The following is an 18,531-nucleotide window of genomic DNA, read 5'->3' on the forward strand; positions in this document are numbered from 1 at the left end:
ACAATGTACATATGATTTAAATATAAACATAAATATAAGTATAACAAACTATTTAAAATCGTACACCCAGCGTGTGTTTTTAATAATTTTATTAAACATTTGTATTAAAAATAAAAATGTCTCATGTTTATATCAATAGTACAAAAAGAGTCAAATTTTAATAAAAAATATATTTTACATAAAAAATAATAATTTATAAACATTTTGTGAAAATTTAAATATCTACAGTTACCCATTCGTTTTTTACTAAAACAAAAATAGCAAAGTCGATTGAGAATAAATAGTTATTTTACGGGTGAATATCCATTGTCATAAAAATTCGAATTTCAAACGTTGATGAAATAATAATGAGACTTTCCGGTAATTTTTTTATTATAGGTAGATACATTTATGAAGAATCTTAAATTAAATTTTCAATAGGTTTTTGGTTATTGACCAAGCAGAAATATTTTATTAATATGTCAATAATTATGGTAATGAGTAATAACTTGTAAAAAAATCAAGTCTATATACATAAAGTTATTTATTTTCGAGTTAGGTAGGTACCTATATCAAACAAAAAACAAAATCGTTTTTTGTTAAAAATTGTAAAAAATCTCATTTTTCATTAATTTTTCATTTATTTTCCTGATTATTTTAAAGAAAAATGTCAAGACTTTTTAATTTTAGCCTTTCGTAAGTATAAATTATAGATCTAATGTGTTATCATAAACCATCCTCAAAGTTGAAAAGCGAAGGATTTTTCAAGGATATGGGGCCGCCACGTTAGCCGTTTATCCAATGTCAAGCCGAGGTATTTTACTGACGAGTTCCAAGGTATGTTTACATTGTTAAATAATAATTGTGCAGGGGGGTGAAGACTGAAAATAACACCTGTGCTTTTTGACGCATTTATTTGAATTCGCCATTTATTTACACCAATATGATAATATATCAAGATGGGCTTGGAAATTTATGGTTATTGCTTCTATGTTGCTTGATTCGGGGAAAATAGTAGTGTCATCTGCTAAGAGAGCAATATTCGTACGAGGTGACTGCGGGATGTCATATACGTAGATGTTAAATAGTATAGGACCAAGTTTGGAGCCCTTGGGTACACCAGCAGATATAGGCTTAAGGTCAGAGATGTTATCATTTATTTTAACAGAGAACTGCCTGTTAAGTAAAAATGAATTAATGATGTTGAATAAGGAAGAGTATTTATAGACATTAATTTATACAAAAGGCCATCATGCCAAACTTTATCGAATGCCTTTGATATGTCTATAAATACTGCTCCAGTATGACGATGTTTTTCGTACACAGTGTTAATGTGTTCAGTTATCCTAAGGAGTTGTTGAACCGTGGAATGATTAGATCTAAACCCAAATTGGAATTTAGGTATAATATCAATGATATTTAAATAGACAAGTAGTCTAATGTGGATAATTTTTTCAAACTATTTTGAAATTGAAGTTAAGAGGCTGATTGGCCTATAGCTATCAGGATTGGATTTGTCCTTACCTGGTTTGTTTATTATATTTTAAATTTTCCATTTTACTGGGAAGTAACCAAGACGCAATAGTAAATTAAATAATGTGGTCATAAACCCTAATCCTTTCGGTGGTAATTTTGAAATAATATTAAATAATAATAATTTATAAAATGTACACAGACTCAATAAGAACATTTCTATAAAATATATAATCATAAATGTATAAATATTAAATAATATATTATGAATTATAGTAAATTATATTAAATGTTGATATTAAAATATAATATAATAATAAGCAGTGCCGCAACTAGACTACTTGTGGCCTAGCTGTTTGCAAATCAAAATCTAAAGGCTCCGTGTGGCCGTATTATACATTTTTCTGAGAACCTGAAATATATTATGTGGTCTGTGGCCTGTAGTCCGTTTTTACGGCACTGATACTCACACATACATACCTATACCTACCCATATTTTTGTTCATATTTAATTATAACATTATGTAATATAATTTGATATAAACAAGTTTGGCAATTTGGCATTCAGTTTATAACCTATACTAGCTGATGTTTATTCTGTATTCAAATATATTTTCAAAACCAAGTCTTTTTTATTGAATTTGATAATACATAAAAAAAACTTCAAATATCCATAAATAGTTTAAAAAGAGCCAAAATGTTTTGAAGGTCAAATAATATCTGGTAAATAATAATGAAAATGTTTCATGAAAAGTTATTCATTTTTAAATTACAAAAAAACGCAATTTTAATTTTTTTTTATAACTATTTTAGCGTAAAAATTCTGATTTTTCATTATATTTCAAAAATTATTTGAATTTTTAACTTTTGACTTCTTAAAAATACCATCACGAAAATTCAATTTTCTATCAGAAATCACTCTTGAAATTGAATATCGAAGCATCTCTTTTACTATTAAACATATACAGAAACATACAAACAAAAAACAAAATTTTTAATAAAAAATTTTAATATCAATACATTCATCGCTTAATTCAAAATCTATACTTATAAAATTATTTGTTATTTATTAAAAATTTGTTTTTTAAATAAATTTATTTAAATTACTTTAAGTTTTTTTTTGTAGTATATTATTGTGAACCAATCAGTGAAATTTATTTGATTTTTTAACGGAAGAAACTTTCGGTTTATATAAACACAGTTATATGCTTACTTCTATACAACTGATGACTAGTAAGTAATAATTAATAAATTATTATCTGTTTGTCATATTTCTATCAAAATATTACAGAGGAAATAATTAAATTTTTTTAACTTGTATAGTACCTATCTGATTTTAATTTTCTTTAAAAATAAATTCAAATTTACAAAAAAGATTATAAAATGATTATAAAGTATGATACAACCTTTGCATTGGATAAGTTATACATATGCATTTACGTACAAAGATTTTAGAACATTGTTAATAAACAACAAGGAGAAAAATTTAGGCAATTCTAGAAGTTTTATGACTTTATTGACTTTATAAAAGCGGTGCCATTACGCCGTGATTACTAATTGTAGTACAGCAAATATTGTGTGTAGTGGTAAATATTCACCGTATTATAAAATGTAAATAGTGGTGTTATAACTTTATAAGTATAATCAAATAAATATTATTATATTATTTTAAATACTTATCAATATTTTTATTGTATATTTTATATCTAAAACACTAAAAGTAAAACTATATTAAAATAATATGTTCTACTACTGACCAAAATATGCATTAAATAAAATCGAAATCTTTATTAATGATTTATTAATAATCATAATATAATATATTATTTAGTATTTATCATTATATGTTAAATCAGTGCTTCTCAACGGGAGTGATACGGTGCTGATACCCCCCCCCCCCACCCGATGGGTGGTGAAGGAGTACTGAGGGACATTGAGTTCGTTTTGGGTTAGGGCCGCAGGATGGTGCGATGAGCGTGTGTTTATATTAAAACGTAAAAACTGAATAAAAATTAAAATTGAAAGCAACGTGCCAAAGTTAAAAATATGTACATATATGTATAAGATTTGTAAACAAATAGTAAAATCTTTATTATTACATACCTATAGGTACAATATGTCTGCAAGAGCCACTAAATCCTTCAAAATCGTCGTTAGGTAGGTATACACGTTCATACATTAGCATCCCCGTAAGCTTGGTAACGTTTATAACACGAAGACCCGTACGTTTGAATTTCATAAAATTACCAAGAATTTCTAGTTTTCAGTTTTCACCTAATACGAGCATGCTGTAGATGTGTTTTGAACATTTCGCGATTATTGTTTTCATTCCACCGTTTAATAATGTACCTATATTCAACTGTAAATTAATATAATAAATAATAAAATAATTCACGTTAAGGTAGGTAGATGGATTCATTATGGATAAAATACCTACTGTTTATCTATCCTAAACTTTATAAATCAACTCACCATTATGTTATTTGTTTAACTTCAGGACCCCAAATATTTTACTCAACCATTAACCAATGTTACATTTACATACTTTTATAAGTTATAAATAATAATAAACATCGCGTGACATTGTAGGCAAAATACTAAAAAAAAGAATAATTAAAAAAATGACATATCTCAATTTTTGAACAAGTTAAAATCAAAAAATTAAAAATATGGGACAGTCGTGCTCAAGAAGCCTTGACGACAGATTCAAATCTGTTTTCAAAATTCTTATTGTTTCATTATAACAATTGGTACATTGGAAGTTTGGAATTAGCAAGGAAATATAACACATCTATAATTCCATATTGCACGCACGGCTTTAGAATTTAGAAATTAAAGTGATTGCTTGGTTACGTGTGTAGTAGACAAAAACAAAATTACCGCTTCTAATGGTATTTAGTAAATCTACACTGGTTCCTGGTATAAAATGGTATAAGTTCTATCTATTTATGGCTGTGATACGGTATCACTATCGTTGTCATATCAACTATATCAAGGTAAAAAACGCGGTATTTGAATTTCTCCGTTGTTTCAAACTTTCGACTTTATGGGTACCTGTCTTCCTGTCTCCTGACACTTCCTGTTGCTTCGGAGTCACGACTCGTGAATTAAATTCATCAATAGTCATAACCTCGGATTTCATCTTCACGGGTTCCTACGGCTGTACACATAATTCATTTTTATTCTACAATCAGCGCATCAAACATTTTTAGTTCATAACGTGGCTAGCGTCGTTGGCATAATGGAGGTTGCACTTAGCGAAGAGCCTGAAACATTGGCTAATGGACAGACTACAGAGTGTAGTGTAAGTTTGTAACTATTCATGATATTCTTATTTCGATTATGTTTTAGTGTATTCCCAATCACTAACTAACAAAAATGACGCAAGGTTGCAATGTGCCATAGGTTATAGTTATATTGATGCTTGATGTTACTTATCAGAATGATCATAATGGAACAACTTACAAGTCAAGCCGGGTTCAAAGATCATATTCTGATTGAACGTTGTAATTGTGGTATCATTCAATAACCATGATCTACTGTGAATTGGTCTGAGTTCAACTTTTGAATGCGACACAACAAACTACATAGCTGCAAACTTTGCTTTACAGCAGGCCCGAATAGGGCTGGCGAGTTATCGAGTTGAACTCGGTGGGCCGCTTAAAATTTGGGTCGGAATTAATGTCTTTCTTATTGAAAAATGGGCCGTTTACTTTTTTAGTGCCAGTTAAAACCCTAAACCTCAGTGGGCCGATACCTTGCCTATCCGGTGCTGCTTTACAGCAGCGTTTCCCAAAGTGTGTTCCGCGGAACCTTAGGGTTCCGTGGGACAATCTCAAGGGTTCTGCCAGATGTATGTGATTATTGAGAAAATTATTTTATATTATATTTGGATTATTTATATTATTAAAAATTATTATTTTAAATTATTTAAAGAAGGGGGTTCCGCAAAACACAAATTATTTCTCAAGGGTGCCATGGTCGTTAAAAGTTTGGGAACCGCTGCTTTACAGTATTCACGGTGTCAGTCATGCTCGTGTCATAGATTACATACATAAAATAATGTTTTTTTTTTTAATTTTCTAGAATTATTGTGTATTTTTATAACATAAATATTATGTAAATGTTATAAAAAAGTATCTTTTACAGGCCAAATTGATGTCAACGAGTAGCAATAAGAGTCTATGTATGAAAAGAATTAAGACACCACATGAGAGTGAAATTTATTTGTTTAATTCTGAATATTTAAAGAATAATTATGATAAATATATCAGAGATGATTTCTTGTATGCATTTGGAGCATTTTATTGGTAAGTTTTAATTTATTTTATTATATATGTATATTAATTTAACTTCTGCAAAATGTAATTATATGAATAGTATTTTACTGTTTTTGTTTCCTTCATAAACTTTTCTAACTGATATTCAATTAATATAATTTTTATCATTATTTTAAATGTCAAATTAAGTTAATTTGTTAATTTCTATTAAGTATTCAAATTTCAAACTGTTATGTAAGTTTTAAAAGGAAACTGACAGAATGCTATTCTACAATAATAGGCAAGCTTGTATTAAACCAGGAAAAAAAATAGAAAGCATTTTGTAAAATAAATTAATTAGTTTGTATTACAGATTTATATTATTATTTTTTCACATAATTTCAGTGACAAAGTAATGAAGATTCCTCATTTAGACTGCGTATTGAAAACTGAATGTTATCATCGAGAAACAGAATTGAATTATAGACACTATGAGTTTGCAACATACATGGAAAATATAGTATCATGGCTTGATCATAAGTAAGTTATTTTTTTTTGATGTCTATTGTTAAGGAAAACATTTAAAACTAAATGCAAAGGATGCTGTTCGGATATGTGGTCTACAACCATATATATAGGCGGCATATCATAGCAGCAATAAAAAAATAAAATAAAATAAAAGATAAAATTGACCCAAATATAATTTGCTGTGTACAATATAGTTTTGTATTTTCCACCTATATTTTATTCTAAGGTACTAAAAGATAAAATTATTGATAAACAATAGTATAATATAGTTTATTTAATAAGTTTGTTAGTAACCTAATGGCCGATGATCGTTAGTGTTCTTCGTCGTTTTTTGTGAAGTTATTAGTTTGTATCATGTAATTAAAAGATTTATTGTCAATAATGACAAAAATGTCTCCACGTTTTTTAGGGGAGCCTGGTTTATTAGACACTGCCGAAGAAACATTACCATACCATAATTAATATGGCAGTGAAATGGTAGATGCTAGAGAACATTTTGTGGGGGTGATTTTCTTCCTGTTCTTCAGTGCAATTAAAAGGGTGTCTAACCTTGTACAGTGTATGACAGGGGAATAAGTTTTTTCAATATGAGAATTTGAAATATTAGAAAAATAAGACTAATAGTAAAATAAAACTGATGGAAATTTTAGAATTGGTTTCTTTTTTCATTTTGGACATACCTTTGAAGACAACAGCCACCTTTACAGATAAATACTAGGAGCCAGTTAAGGTGTGTTATATGTAGTCTACATAATATGTAAATTGTATATCAAAGCAGCAAAATGTCGGTAGATTGCATACCTGAGCAGCACCATTTAAAGATTGATATTTTATTATTAAATACTTTTAGTATAAACATTATCACTGTTTACACATTTTTTAAAAACAATATTGAAATTTCAGTGCTTCTTAATATCTTTAAAATCAAATTAAAAATAAATTTTATTTAGTATAATATTTTTATTGATTTTATATGAATGAGAGTAACAATAAATAATTTTAAAATTTTAAATGTTTAGTATTATATGGCAATTATTTATATAGCAAATTTTTCCTCAAAGTTAGTAAGAGTATTCAGTTTGTTTCTTTAGTTCGAGATTTACCAAAAATTGTATAATGGTTATTAAAAATTACTTACTATTTACTAATTATTTGTATGGTTACAATAAAGATTAAAATACATCAATGGTGAATCATCAAAATGTAATAAAAAAATAGTTGACCAGTTGTTCAATACAAATTATATTCAACAAAATACTACAGAAATTAGTTTACTTCGCAAACCTCTAGAATCAAATACATGTTCTTCTCAAGAACAAAATAATAAATTAAGATCTGTGACTAAGTCTCCAAATGAAATAATAGCAACGTCAGATATAACTACTCCAAAACAAGATTTACCTAAAAATTCAACTTATGATCACAAGACTGAAATTGTCAAGGTATTTAATTAATTATGATAACTAAATAATTGATTACTTATTAGATATTATTTAACTATGTTTTAAATGTTTAGCAAAATACTCAAAATGAATTAATAACATCTCCAGATTTAACTTCTTCAAAACATGATACTCCTAGAAGTTCACCTAATGATTACGAAAAAGGAATAGATATGGTATTATTTATGATTACATTCTCGCTTAATCAATATTTCCAAACATTATATTATATTATATATTTTAGGCAAATAACACTCAAAATGAATTAATAACATCACCAGATTTAACTTCTCCAAAACATGATACTCCTAGAAGTTCACCTAACAATCACGAGAAAGAAATAGATATGGTATTATATATGATTACAGGAGATTTAACTTCTGCAAAACATAATACTTATAGAAGTTCACATAATGATCACAAGAAAGGAATAGATGTGGTATTATTTATGATTACATTTTAGCTTATTTAATATTTCCAAACAATAAATTATATTAAATATTTTAGGTAAATAAAATAATAACATCGCCAGATTTAACAACTTCTCCAAAACATGATACTTCTAGAAGTTCACATAATAATGATCACAAGAAAGGAATATATATGGTATTATTTATGATTAATAGCTTATTAAGTATTGGTAAAAACAAATTATTCATATATATTTTAGACTAATCATACAAAATGTTATTATAATATTGCCCAAGTATAACTTTTTCAAAACATGATCTTTTTTTAAAGTTTAACCAATATTTTAAATGTTTAGGAAAATAATCAAAGTGATATTATAACTTTACAAAAACATAATGCTGCTAAAAGTACAACTAAAGATTTCAAAAAAAGAATTAATAAAGTATATGAGATAACATATTATATATTTTTTAATATACATATTTAGGTTTTTATTCATTGTTTTAGATTAATTCAAATTTGGCGAATATTTCATCAACTGCTGATTCTAAACTAACAACTAAGTCTCAATTAAAAAATTCTGACATTACTGGTGGTGTGAAAGAAAGCACATCAGACCACCTTAAAAGCAACACTAACAAAAAAGTTGTGAATGAGGTATGCACTATACTCCATTCATATTATGTAAGAAGAGACCTTGGTGGTGAACAAAATTTATTGGATTGTGATCTGACAACAACCGTTTGTTGTGTCCTCTGAGAGTTAACCATCTATATAACTATATGCCTGATGTATAGTAAAGCAACATTTTTATGTATACGTTTTCTGCCAGGGTTTATTCTTAAGATGATGTTATATCCATGTATGTTATTTCTGTCTTACATATAAAGGAAATCTTTGTACTGAATTCTTACTACAGTTTATTTTTATTATTACTGATGACAATATAATTTGATACAATAACAAATTAATATATAATATAATATATATTTATGCTAATAAATATTTGCAAAAAACTCTTCATTCAAGTATAGGTAAATTAAATTAAACAGCACATTTATGAATTTGATAGAATGTGAATTTTCTCTAATATTTACTATACTTAAATTATAGTAAGAATTCAGTAGATACTTGGATATGTTATGCACATTATATAAGACAGAGATAATACATGTGATTCAACATCTTCTCAACGCAAGTGGAGAATAAAAAACAAACGATTCTATAAATAAAATTTTAAAATGTACAATTTATAGAGTAAATTGAATTCATCTCATAAAAATGCTGGTAGTTTTATTGGTGAAGAAAAATCAAATTTGTGTTTGGAAACTCCAACTACTGTTAGATCTACACGACAAACTAATAAAACAACAACAAAACTATTAAAAAGATCAAATTCAGTAATAGATTCTGAACAAAGTTCAAAAAAGAAAAAAATAGAAAAACCATCTCCTAGTGATGTAGAAAGAAAAACCAATACCAATAACAATGTATGTATTTATTAATTATTAATTTATACAATTATTGAATAAGAATATATTATTACATCTTTACTCTGCTAAAATAAGTGTAATTTTGGGTGACAACCAATTTTTATCCAGTATGGTCAGCCATGCTCATCAAAGAAATTGGTTTTTGTTGTCAATATTTTTGTTTTTTGTGATCTGCCCCTGCTGAAAATTTGCTTTATTTTATTAATCTTATCAAAATGTATACTATGCTTGCCACATTTTTAAAGCATGACCAGTTTTCATCTAAAACAACTTTCAATACCAAGTCACTTGTCATAGAAGGTGGTAGATAGGATTTTGATAAACCAATCAGAATTAGTTAGGTTTTGGTAGACTATGTGTAACAGATGCAAAATCGGCTGCCTCTCAGTAATACTTTTAACATATGGAAAGTATATACTTTATTCCAAATAAGTCTGTCTAACTCTTATAGCCACTGGAACAGTTGTACCGCTGCGATTGACAGAATGTGTCGTTACTTGACACATCTTTGCCATAATTTTTATTAGACTTATTTGGAATAGAGTATAGACTGTTTTTAGAATACTAAAGCGATTAAGGTGTTACTATTATATATTATTAATTTAAAAATTTTTTATTTTTAATTAATTATGCTCAGCTAAAATCAAATTCTTATGTATAAAAGTATATTTAGAAAAATTATCCTGCTTTAAACTGTAAAATTAAAAATATTGTTTTATGACAAAAAAAAAAATATTATTTTGAAATGATGAAAAAAAAAAATTAAAAACTTAAAAACAAAGAGTGTAATTTGAATGATTACTTTGTTTATTTAATCTTATTTAATAGTTTACTACTAAATCACAGTGGTATAACTTATTTGATTTTAAACGTATTTGGAAAATTAATAATTTTAAAGTTTTAATTATGTGTTTATGATGGTAAGTCAATAATTGATTTTTCAATTATAAGAATTATTTTTAATTATTTATTAATGCTAATGTATAAATAATATATAATTATGTGTATATCAATTTTTCTTTCAGAAAAATTCAGAGAAAGCATTAAATGAATCTATAAAACAAGTTAGCAAACATTTGTATAGTAGAAATAGTAAAGGAGAAACTAAATTGCATTCAGCTTGTGCCAAGGTAAAAATAAAACCATAGAATTTCTATTAAACTATTTTTACCTGAAAAATATTGCAAATTAATATTTGTTATAAATCATCATTTTTGTGTAAAATGTGGCTAAGTGTTTAAAGTAATCAAATAAACAAAAAATATTATTATATAAGTATTTACTTTTTTAACTTAATATTAATGTTTAGTTTATGTAAATTTTATCTTGTGATATTTTTTTTGTATGTTAACCCAATCTAGTTTAAAATTAACAAATTTATAATATGACATACTATTTATTTCATTCAATGATTTTAAATATAGTTATAATAATACTCTTGTATACTATTTTAGGGGAAATTAAGTCTAGTAATTTCGTTGCTCGATGATGGTTTCAATCCCAATGTTAAAGATAATGCTGGATGGACACCTATGGTATTAATTTTGATTAATATAATATTTTATTTTATGTTATAAAAACAATGTTCATACAATTTTATTTAAAGCATGAAGCTGTGAAATCTGGAAATTTAGATATTGTAAAAGAGTTGATCAAGTATGGTGCATATTTAAATGTTCCTGGTTTTGAATATGAAAGCCCATTATATACAGCTATTAAGTATGGTAAATTTGAAATAGCAAAAACAATTCTTGATTATGGAGCTGATGCAAATTTTATAAATATGTATGGAAATAATGCGAGGTAAGAATTAATCTTAATTTTGATAAGTAATTAATAAAATATATTATTCATTTGAGAAATAATTTTTTTAAAGCTAAAATATTTAATTAGATACTATGATTTGTATTTACTTAAAATATCTGAATCAATTATATATAGGTATATATATATATATATCAGTGGCAAATTCTGACTCTGATGTATGGGCATGCTCATTTATCATAATATATTATAGTTCTATTTAATTTATAATTAATAAATAATATACAAATTTGTATTAATTTATAAATAAGACTTTAATTTAATATAATATATACAATTGCACTTACTTAAATAATAGTTTAATAATTGTTATTGAGACTTGGCTAACTCTTTTAACTAAAATAGTTACCTTCACATGCTTTTTATTTATAAATAAAATTAATTCTTCTTTCTTTTTCAATACATTTTTCCGTTACATTATCGTAAAAAAACGAAGAAAAATTGTTATATATTCATACACGTAAATTTTATAAATTACGACATTGACAAAGCGCAATAGAATAAGCATGCTCTGGATGATTAATACCGTGGCTGCTAGTAGATGTGGTCTCGGAATAACCAGTATTTTACAGCGATAACAAGCATCGTGTAGCTTGTGTATACATCTATCACATGTTGTGTCATTAAATGTTACAATAAAAATAAACATAGATAAGTATAACAGAAATAAATGACATAATTGTATTACATTATGTTTCTTTTAAAATATGTTATTGATTAAAAAATAATTTTTGTATTTTGATTAATAACGTTTTTATTCCTAAGCATGCGGCATATGCTGAGCATGCCTGGAGAATTTTCCACTGATAAATATATTTTTATCACCTATGAGTAAGTGGAGCAATTTTATATTTGTGGCTACTTAATTAAGATTGTTTACAAAAAATTATAAAGGTTAATCAAATTATTATATTATATATATATATATTAATAACTTTTAAATGTTCTAGATGTCTTAATGAAGAAAAGTTATCTGAGTTAATGGAAAATCAAGTTTCATGTAAATCAACACAAATTATTAATTATAAATTAGAGGAAATTGTCATTGTCTTAAATAATGTTTCATTAAAAAGTGAAACTGTGAATACATTTTGTAAACAGTTCAATATTAAATTGGTTCAAAATGTTTTGTATGTTGGTTATTATTAATTTTTAATTTTTTTATAATTATATTAAATTTATTTATTTATATAAATTAAAGGAATGAAAAGAAATTTACTCAAGTTACTCACATGATTGTATCAAAAACAAAAAATAATACTTGTGATGTAAATTTAGAATGTTTAATTGGCATAGCAAATGGATTGTTTATAATCAATCAAAATTGTAAGTATACTTAAATTTTTTAAAGCTCTTAAAATACTATATCATAACAATTATCTATAAAATTATTAAAAACTAATTTTTGAATTCTCTAAAATTGAATACGCTTCGTTGTTTAAAATAATTATAGAACACCAATAAATTAATGACTTAGAGATTTGTTTATTTTTGTTTATATAAAGTAAATGTTTACCATGTCTATATAATCAATATTCAATGGTTATCCAAGAAAAAAGTTTTTTATTGTTGAGTTAATACATTTTCTATCTTAAATCGTATGTAGTAATTGTATGAAAATGTTCTAAAATAAATTAGAAATTATATTATAATAATTCATCACTCTTTTATTAGGGATTTCTGATTCATTAGATAAAAGTAAACTTATGGAGTGTGAAAATTATGAGGTTAGTGGAACAACACTTTTTGCTGATTGTAATGGTCCAAAGAAATCACGAATAAGCAAACAGAAACTGGTAAATATGTAGCTAATTTAATTAATTTTACACCATTAAAGAATTTAATTCTAATGATATACTTGATATACTAAGATAGAACAATAAGTTTTCAAATCTAAAATTGTAGCAAGACAGTTTTATTCTTTTTATGATTCTTCATATTAAACTTATAACTTTTTAATAAAATATATTTTTTATTTCCTGATGTTTTCTTTTAAACAGTATCCAAAATTATTCGATGGTATAAACATACATATTTCTGGAAGTAATGGTTGGAATCAGTTTAAACTTGAACATTTAAAAAAACTGGTTGTCGAATTTGGAGCTAAACTATTAATACGCATGCCAAATCCAGAAGACTGCCCTACTAATATAATACCATATCATTGCCGTAATAATGATCAGATGTTTCATGTTTCTAACATTATATTATACACAATGGATTCAAATAGGCTGATAAAATACAATATGAAACACTTAAAAGCCTTTCATATTTCATGGTTTATGGAAGCCATTCAAAAGTATATTATATAAATTAGTTATTTATGTAAATTATTTCCAATTGTGTAATTATTTTCATGTTATTAATAGTAATTGAATACAAGTTTATAATGTATAATGTATGAACAATTAAATTTTATATTTTGAAATAATAAATTTACAAAAATTGTATTCATAAAATACATAAATTATTTTTGTGTATATGTTTTTAAAAAAACTAAGAATTTATAAAATATTATAAAATAAAGTTTAATAGACAAAGTTAACAAGTTAAAAATAGCCAAATAATATGTTATGTACTTTCGAGTTGAACGAATGAATAATGGTGAATTGGTAGTTAAAGATAATCTATTACTGATATTACTTCTATAATAGATTAATAGTTATAAAATTATGAAGACTACTATTTGTTTACTTGGTATATACATAGATATTATAAGATAGGTTAGGTATATGGGTAAGATATAGACAAGTAGATATATTATCTATAGGTATAAGTACCACTATTAATCTTTATTAGATGTATAAAGATGGCCTATTGACTAGAAATTTCTTTTATTAATAATAAAAGTAATAATAATAATAATAAAAAGAATTAGTTTTATTATACTTGTAAAATTTAAAAATTATCCTTTGCATGACATTTTGATTAAAATTAAAATTGTTATTCCGTTATTAACCGTTTCAGTTTTTTGGTAAAAATACAATATTTTTGCAGTGAATATAAATTTCAGTCATTTTTTGTTTCGTTGACATTTTAAAAAAGAGATCGTAGTAGTCAACCACCGTTTTTTTAGCGTATTTTTTTCTTAGATTAGTAGTATTTTAAGAAGCATTTGAATATTTTTACTCAAATATAACAGAAGTCATAACACTGAATTTAATCAGCGTAACACATTTAGAGTAGCACCGTTTGTGAGACTACCCCTTTGAATATAGCCCATTTATGCCTGTATCCAGAAATGTCACGAAGTCAGAAAAAAATAAAAAATAGTAATATTCAATATGTATTTGAAATTCGCGCGCTTTTGGTTGGTCCTTAAAATTTTAATGTTTTTATCACGAATTAGTGGTTTTTATCAAACAACGTTTACATTTAAAAGGTTATGTTGTTTCTTGTGACATGTGAAATTCTTAACAACCAAATACAAAATATACAAAATACAAATTGGAATTTTCGACATGTAAAATTGTAAACTTAAACGATAAATAGTAAATACTAAACAAAGCATTAAAACAGTTTTAAAGAGTAAGTAAAGGGACGATAAATTTCTGAAATAAAATTCTGTTATTTTTACTTTTGATTTAATATAATATTTCAATAGACAGGATCTATTTTATATATTGCGAGCAGTAAGAAATGTGTACAATGAAATGGGACATGATAAAAACGATCGGTGATCAAGACGATGTGGAGGATGTTTCATCGGATTCCGATGTCGAAGTTGAAGTAATTTCAAACCAATTAATCAACTTAAGTCATTTGGTGCTGAGGTTTGTAATAATGTATGTTTTTAGTACCAACCAAAAAAACACAAGACCAAAGGTGATGTGCATTTCGACGACGAATTCAAGTTCTTGACCATGGCTTCAGAGTATAATCACGACACATGGGATGATCTACAGAAATATATTAAACGTAAAGGTACCAATAGGACTGATGAAAAAATAGAAAAATCCCGTAGATATGTGAAATCTTTTGTGAGTATTCGCGTTTTGTTTTTAAGTATTTAACTAATAAAAAGTATGTTACTAATCAACTTATTTTCAGCTGCCTGATGTCACTACCGAAGAGCATGAAGATTACAATGAACAGTCAGATTGTGATTCATTATCTGAAGATGAATTGAAAAAAGGTTATATGTTAACCATTAATATTTAATAGTATTAAATATGAATTTAATTTTCACAGTCTGTTTATTTTTCAGATGGTATTAAAGACAGACAGAAGTTGGTTGGCAAAAGGAATAAAAAGAAGAAAGAAGTCGAAGAAAATAAAAATGAAATAACTGTTGAAGATGAAGAAGAATTTTTTGAAGATGCTCCTCCATTTGAAGAAAATGCTTCTTTTTATCAAATGAACATTTCAAGACCTTTGATGAAAGCCATAAGTGCGTTGAACTATGTTCATCCAACACCTATACAAGCAGCCGCAATACCAGTGGCTCTCTTAGGTAGAGATATTTGTGGTTGTGCTGCTACTGGTACTGGTAAAACAGCAGCTTATATGTTACCTATTCTTGAAAGACTTTTATACAGGCCCAAAGGTTTTACTCCTATTACTAGGTAAATCAGTTTTTAATGATAGTACTATAGTTAAAATAAAGTTAATTGTAGTTTTGTATTAGAGTTTTAGTTTTGGTACCAACTCGAGAATTGGGTGTACAAGTGTACCAAGTTACAAAACAACTTGCTCAGTTTACAACAGTTGAAGTTGGTCTTTCTGTTGGTGGTTTAGAACTCAAAGTGCAAGTAAGAAAATGCATAATATTATGTTTATTTATAATTTTTATAACTATTCTTATTTTCAGGAATCAATTTTACGTAAAAATCCAGATATTGTTATAGCTACACCAGGTCGATTGTTAGATCATTTACAAAATACTCCATCATTTTCACTAGCAGATTTGGAAGTATTAGTATTAGATGAAGCTGATAGAATGTTAGATGAAAACTTTGCTGACCAAATGAAAGAAATTATTAATATGTGTGCTCGTACCAGACAGACAATGTTGTTTTCAGCTACAATGACTGATGCTGTTAATGACCTCGCTTCTGTTTCTTTAAGCAAACCCGTTAAAATATTTGTAGACAGTAATACGGATGTTGCTTTTAATCTTAGACAAGAATTTGTAAGGTATACCAACAAAGTTAAAATTATAAGCTATAATTGAATTAGTGATTAAAATAAATATTCTTTATTGACTTTAGATTACGCCAAGGAAAAGAACAAGACCGAGATGCAACATTAGCTGCTTTAGTGTGTCGAACATTTAGAGATCATACTATGATATTTGTAAGAACTAAAGCTGATGCACACAGAGTAAAAATTTTACTTGGACTTTTTGGACTTAAGGTAATACATTATTAGATATTATGAATAATTTAAAACTTACAATTAATATAATACTAGGTTGGAGAATTACATGGAAATTTATCCCAACCTCAAAGATTGGAAGCATTAAGGCAATTTAAAGATGAAGAACTTGATTTGTTAATTGCTACAGATGTTGCTGCTCGTGGATTAGATATTCGAGGAGTGAAAGCTGTGAGTTAATTTATAAAATATACATTTATATATTTTATATTATTAAATATTTAGGTTATAAACTACACTATGCCACCAACTGTTGAACATTATATTCACCGAGTCGGTAGAACAGCCAGAGCAGGAAGATCAGGTGTTTCTGTTTCTATTGCCAGTGAACAAGACCGTAAAGTACTAAAGGAAGTGATACGAAAAGCTAAGAATCCAGTAAAAAATCGTGTTATTCCTATTGGTATGTCTAATTGACTATTATTATTATTAATAATAATATTAATCTTTATCTTATTATAGATTATAAAATTATTTATGTATTTTAGAAATTTTGGATAAATATAAAGAACGTGTAGATTCACTTAGAAATGAGGTTAAATGTATCATGCATGAAGAGTATGAAGAACGGCAAATGAGTCGAACAGAAGAATTCGCTGAGAAAACAGAAAAGATGGCAAAAACTAGTATTGGTACTCTTGTTAAAAAAAAAGATGAAAAGAAAAGAGATTGGTTCCAGACACAAAAAGAACGAGGAGAAGCTAAAAGTAAACTATTAATTTAATAGCTTCATATACTTGAAATTCAAATTCCGTTCATATACATGTATATATTTACAAATATTGATCATTATACAAGTACTGTTTTTTTTTTTCAGAAAGATCAAGAGAAGCTTTTTCAGCCAAAATAGAGAAAAATATTAAAAAAAAGAAGAAAAATAAAGAAGAAGACGTTAATGAAGAAGAAGAAATTGAAAATCAAAAAAAAATGCAGAGGGTTGCTAATTTCCAAGCTAGAAGTGCAAAAAACAAAATGAAACCCAAGAAAATGAGTGCTATGTCTGATTTTGGTCAAGGTTGGTGGAATGTTATTTTTTTTTTTTCTTTAAATACATTTATTAAATATTTTCAAATATGTTTCTAGGCGGTAAATTTTCTTCAAAATCTGCTGGTAGTAAACAAAAGAAAGGAGGTTCTGTTTTTGACTCCCAGTTCACGGACGTAAGCAAATCTGGTGTTAAAAAGTACAGATATGAGTAAGTGTATAAGTATATATCTACAAATATTTAAAACTACACATTAACTTATTAACAAAAATACACTATCAATCCATATTATATGATATTTTTATTATTTTATTTTAAATTTGTATCAACTTAACTATGTAATACTACACTATAATTATATTATTATTATATTGTTTATGCGCTAGATACTAATAACAAAAAAAAAAAAAAAATTGTTAATATTGGTTCATATGAGTTATTATAATATTAAATTTTAATTTTCTTTACTATCAGGGCTAATCAAGCTAAAAGGATGTTGGCCAAAAAGAAATCCGCATTAAATCAAAAAAATCAAAAAGCAAAATCTACATCTTCAAAAAACCCAAATTCTCAAGGACGAGGCGGTGGAAAGAGAGCAAAGAGAAGATGAGCTTATCAACATAGAAAATGACAATTTATATTATTATTATTTACATTTTATTTGTTTAAAATAAAAAAATGCCTACTTTAATTATATTATTTATTTAATTTGAATAGAGCTATTTTTTATAAACACAACCACAATAAGAAAGTTTTTTTTA

The 18,531-nt window shown here is 26.2% G+C and overlaps 2 protein-coding genes across 5 annotated transcripts; both read left to right on the forward strand.

The window, feature by feature from the left end:
* The first annotated feature begins 4,419 nt into the window (after nucleotides 1-4,419).
* On the forward strand, nucleotides 4,420-13,879 carry LOC132917618 (BRCA1-associated RING domain protein 1-like). 4 transcript variants are annotated; one of them, XM_060978442.1, is made up of 17 exons: nucleotides 4,420-4,756; nucleotides 5,602-5,762; nucleotides 6,117-6,251; nucleotides 7,411-7,681; nucleotides 7,756-7,857; nucleotides 7,926-8,120; nucleotides 8,189-8,287; nucleotides 8,448-8,534; nucleotides 8,600-8,749; nucleotides 9,349-9,582; nucleotides 10,611-10,715; nucleotides 11,040-11,120; nucleotides 11,192-11,388; nucleotides 12,360-12,539; nucleotides 12,611-12,735; nucleotides 13,084-13,205; nucleotides 13,410-13,879. In XM_060978442.1, the coding sequence occupies exons 1-17, from the start codon at nucleotides 4,694-4,696 to the stop codon at nucleotides 13,719-13,721; spliced, it is 2,619 nt and encodes an 872-aa protein (XP_060834425.1). In that variant the 5' UTR covers nucleotides 4,420-4,693; the 3' UTR covers nucleotides 13,722-13,879. The 4 variants fall into 4 exon arrangements, with proteins under 4 accessions (XP_060834425.1, XP_060834426.1, XP_060834428.1 ...); XM_060978443.1 differs by having other exon boundaries at nucleotides 7,926-8,117; XM_060978445.1 differs by having other exon boundaries at nucleotides 7,926-8,056; nucleotides 8,221-8,287.
* A 901-nt stretch (nucleotides 13,880-14,780) lies between these two features.
* On the forward strand, nucleotides 14,781-18,461 carry LOC132918340 (probable ATP-dependent RNA helicase DDX27). Its single transcript, XM_060979526.1, has 14 exons — nucleotides 14,781-14,937; nucleotides 15,014-15,138; nucleotides 15,207-15,389; nucleotides 15,460-15,544; nucleotides 15,617-15,974; nucleotides 16,037-16,160; nucleotides 16,220-16,545; nucleotides 16,620-16,764; nucleotides 16,822-16,956; nucleotides 17,011-17,188; nucleotides 17,274-17,492; nucleotides 17,603-17,800; nucleotides 17,869-17,980; nucleotides 18,245-18,461. Exons 2-14 carry the CDS (start codon nucleotides 15,049-15,051, stop codon nucleotides 18,378-18,380), a joined length of 2,289 nt encoding a protein of 762 aa, XP_060835509.1. The 5' UTR covers nucleotides 14,781-14,937; nucleotides 15,014-15,048; the 3' UTR covers nucleotides 18,381-18,461.
* Nucleotides 18,462-18,531: the final 70 nt, after the last annotated feature.

The sequence above is a fragment of the Rhopalosiphum padi genome, chromosome 1 (genome assembly GCF_020882245.1).
Source record: "Rhopalosiphum padi isolate XX-2018 chromosome 1, ASM2088224v1, whole genome shotgun sequence".
Classification (NCBI taxonomy): Eukaryota; Metazoa; Arthropoda; class Insecta; order Hemiptera; family Aphididae; genus Rhopalosiphum; species Rhopalosiphum padi.

Bases quoted from the DNA above. Each gene is read 5' to 3' on its own strand.
- LOC132918340 (XM_060979526.1), top strand. From the start codon at position 15,049: ATGTGTACAATGAAATGGGACATGATAAAAACGATCGGTGATCAAGAC. The intron at 15,390-15,459 runs GTGAGTATTCGC...ACTTATTTTCAG, and splicing joins GTAGATATGTGAAATCTTTT to CTGCCTGATGTCACTACCGA. The intron at 15,975-16,036 runs GTAAATCAGTTT...GTTTTGTATTAG, and splicing joins GGTTTTACTCCTATTACTAG to AGTTTTAGTTTTGGTACCAA.
- LOC132917618 (XM_060978442.1), top strand. From the start codon at position 4,694: ATGGAGGTTGCACTTAGCGAAGAGCCTGAAACATTGGCTAATGGACAG. The intron at 7,682-7,755 runs GTATTTAATTAA...TTAAATGTTTAG, and splicing joins ACAAGACTGAAATTGTCAAG to CAAAATACTCAAAATGAATT. The intron at 11,121-11,191 runs GTATTAATTTTG...TTTTATTTAAAG, and splicing joins ATGCTGGATGGACACCTATG to CATGAAGCTGTGAAATCTGG.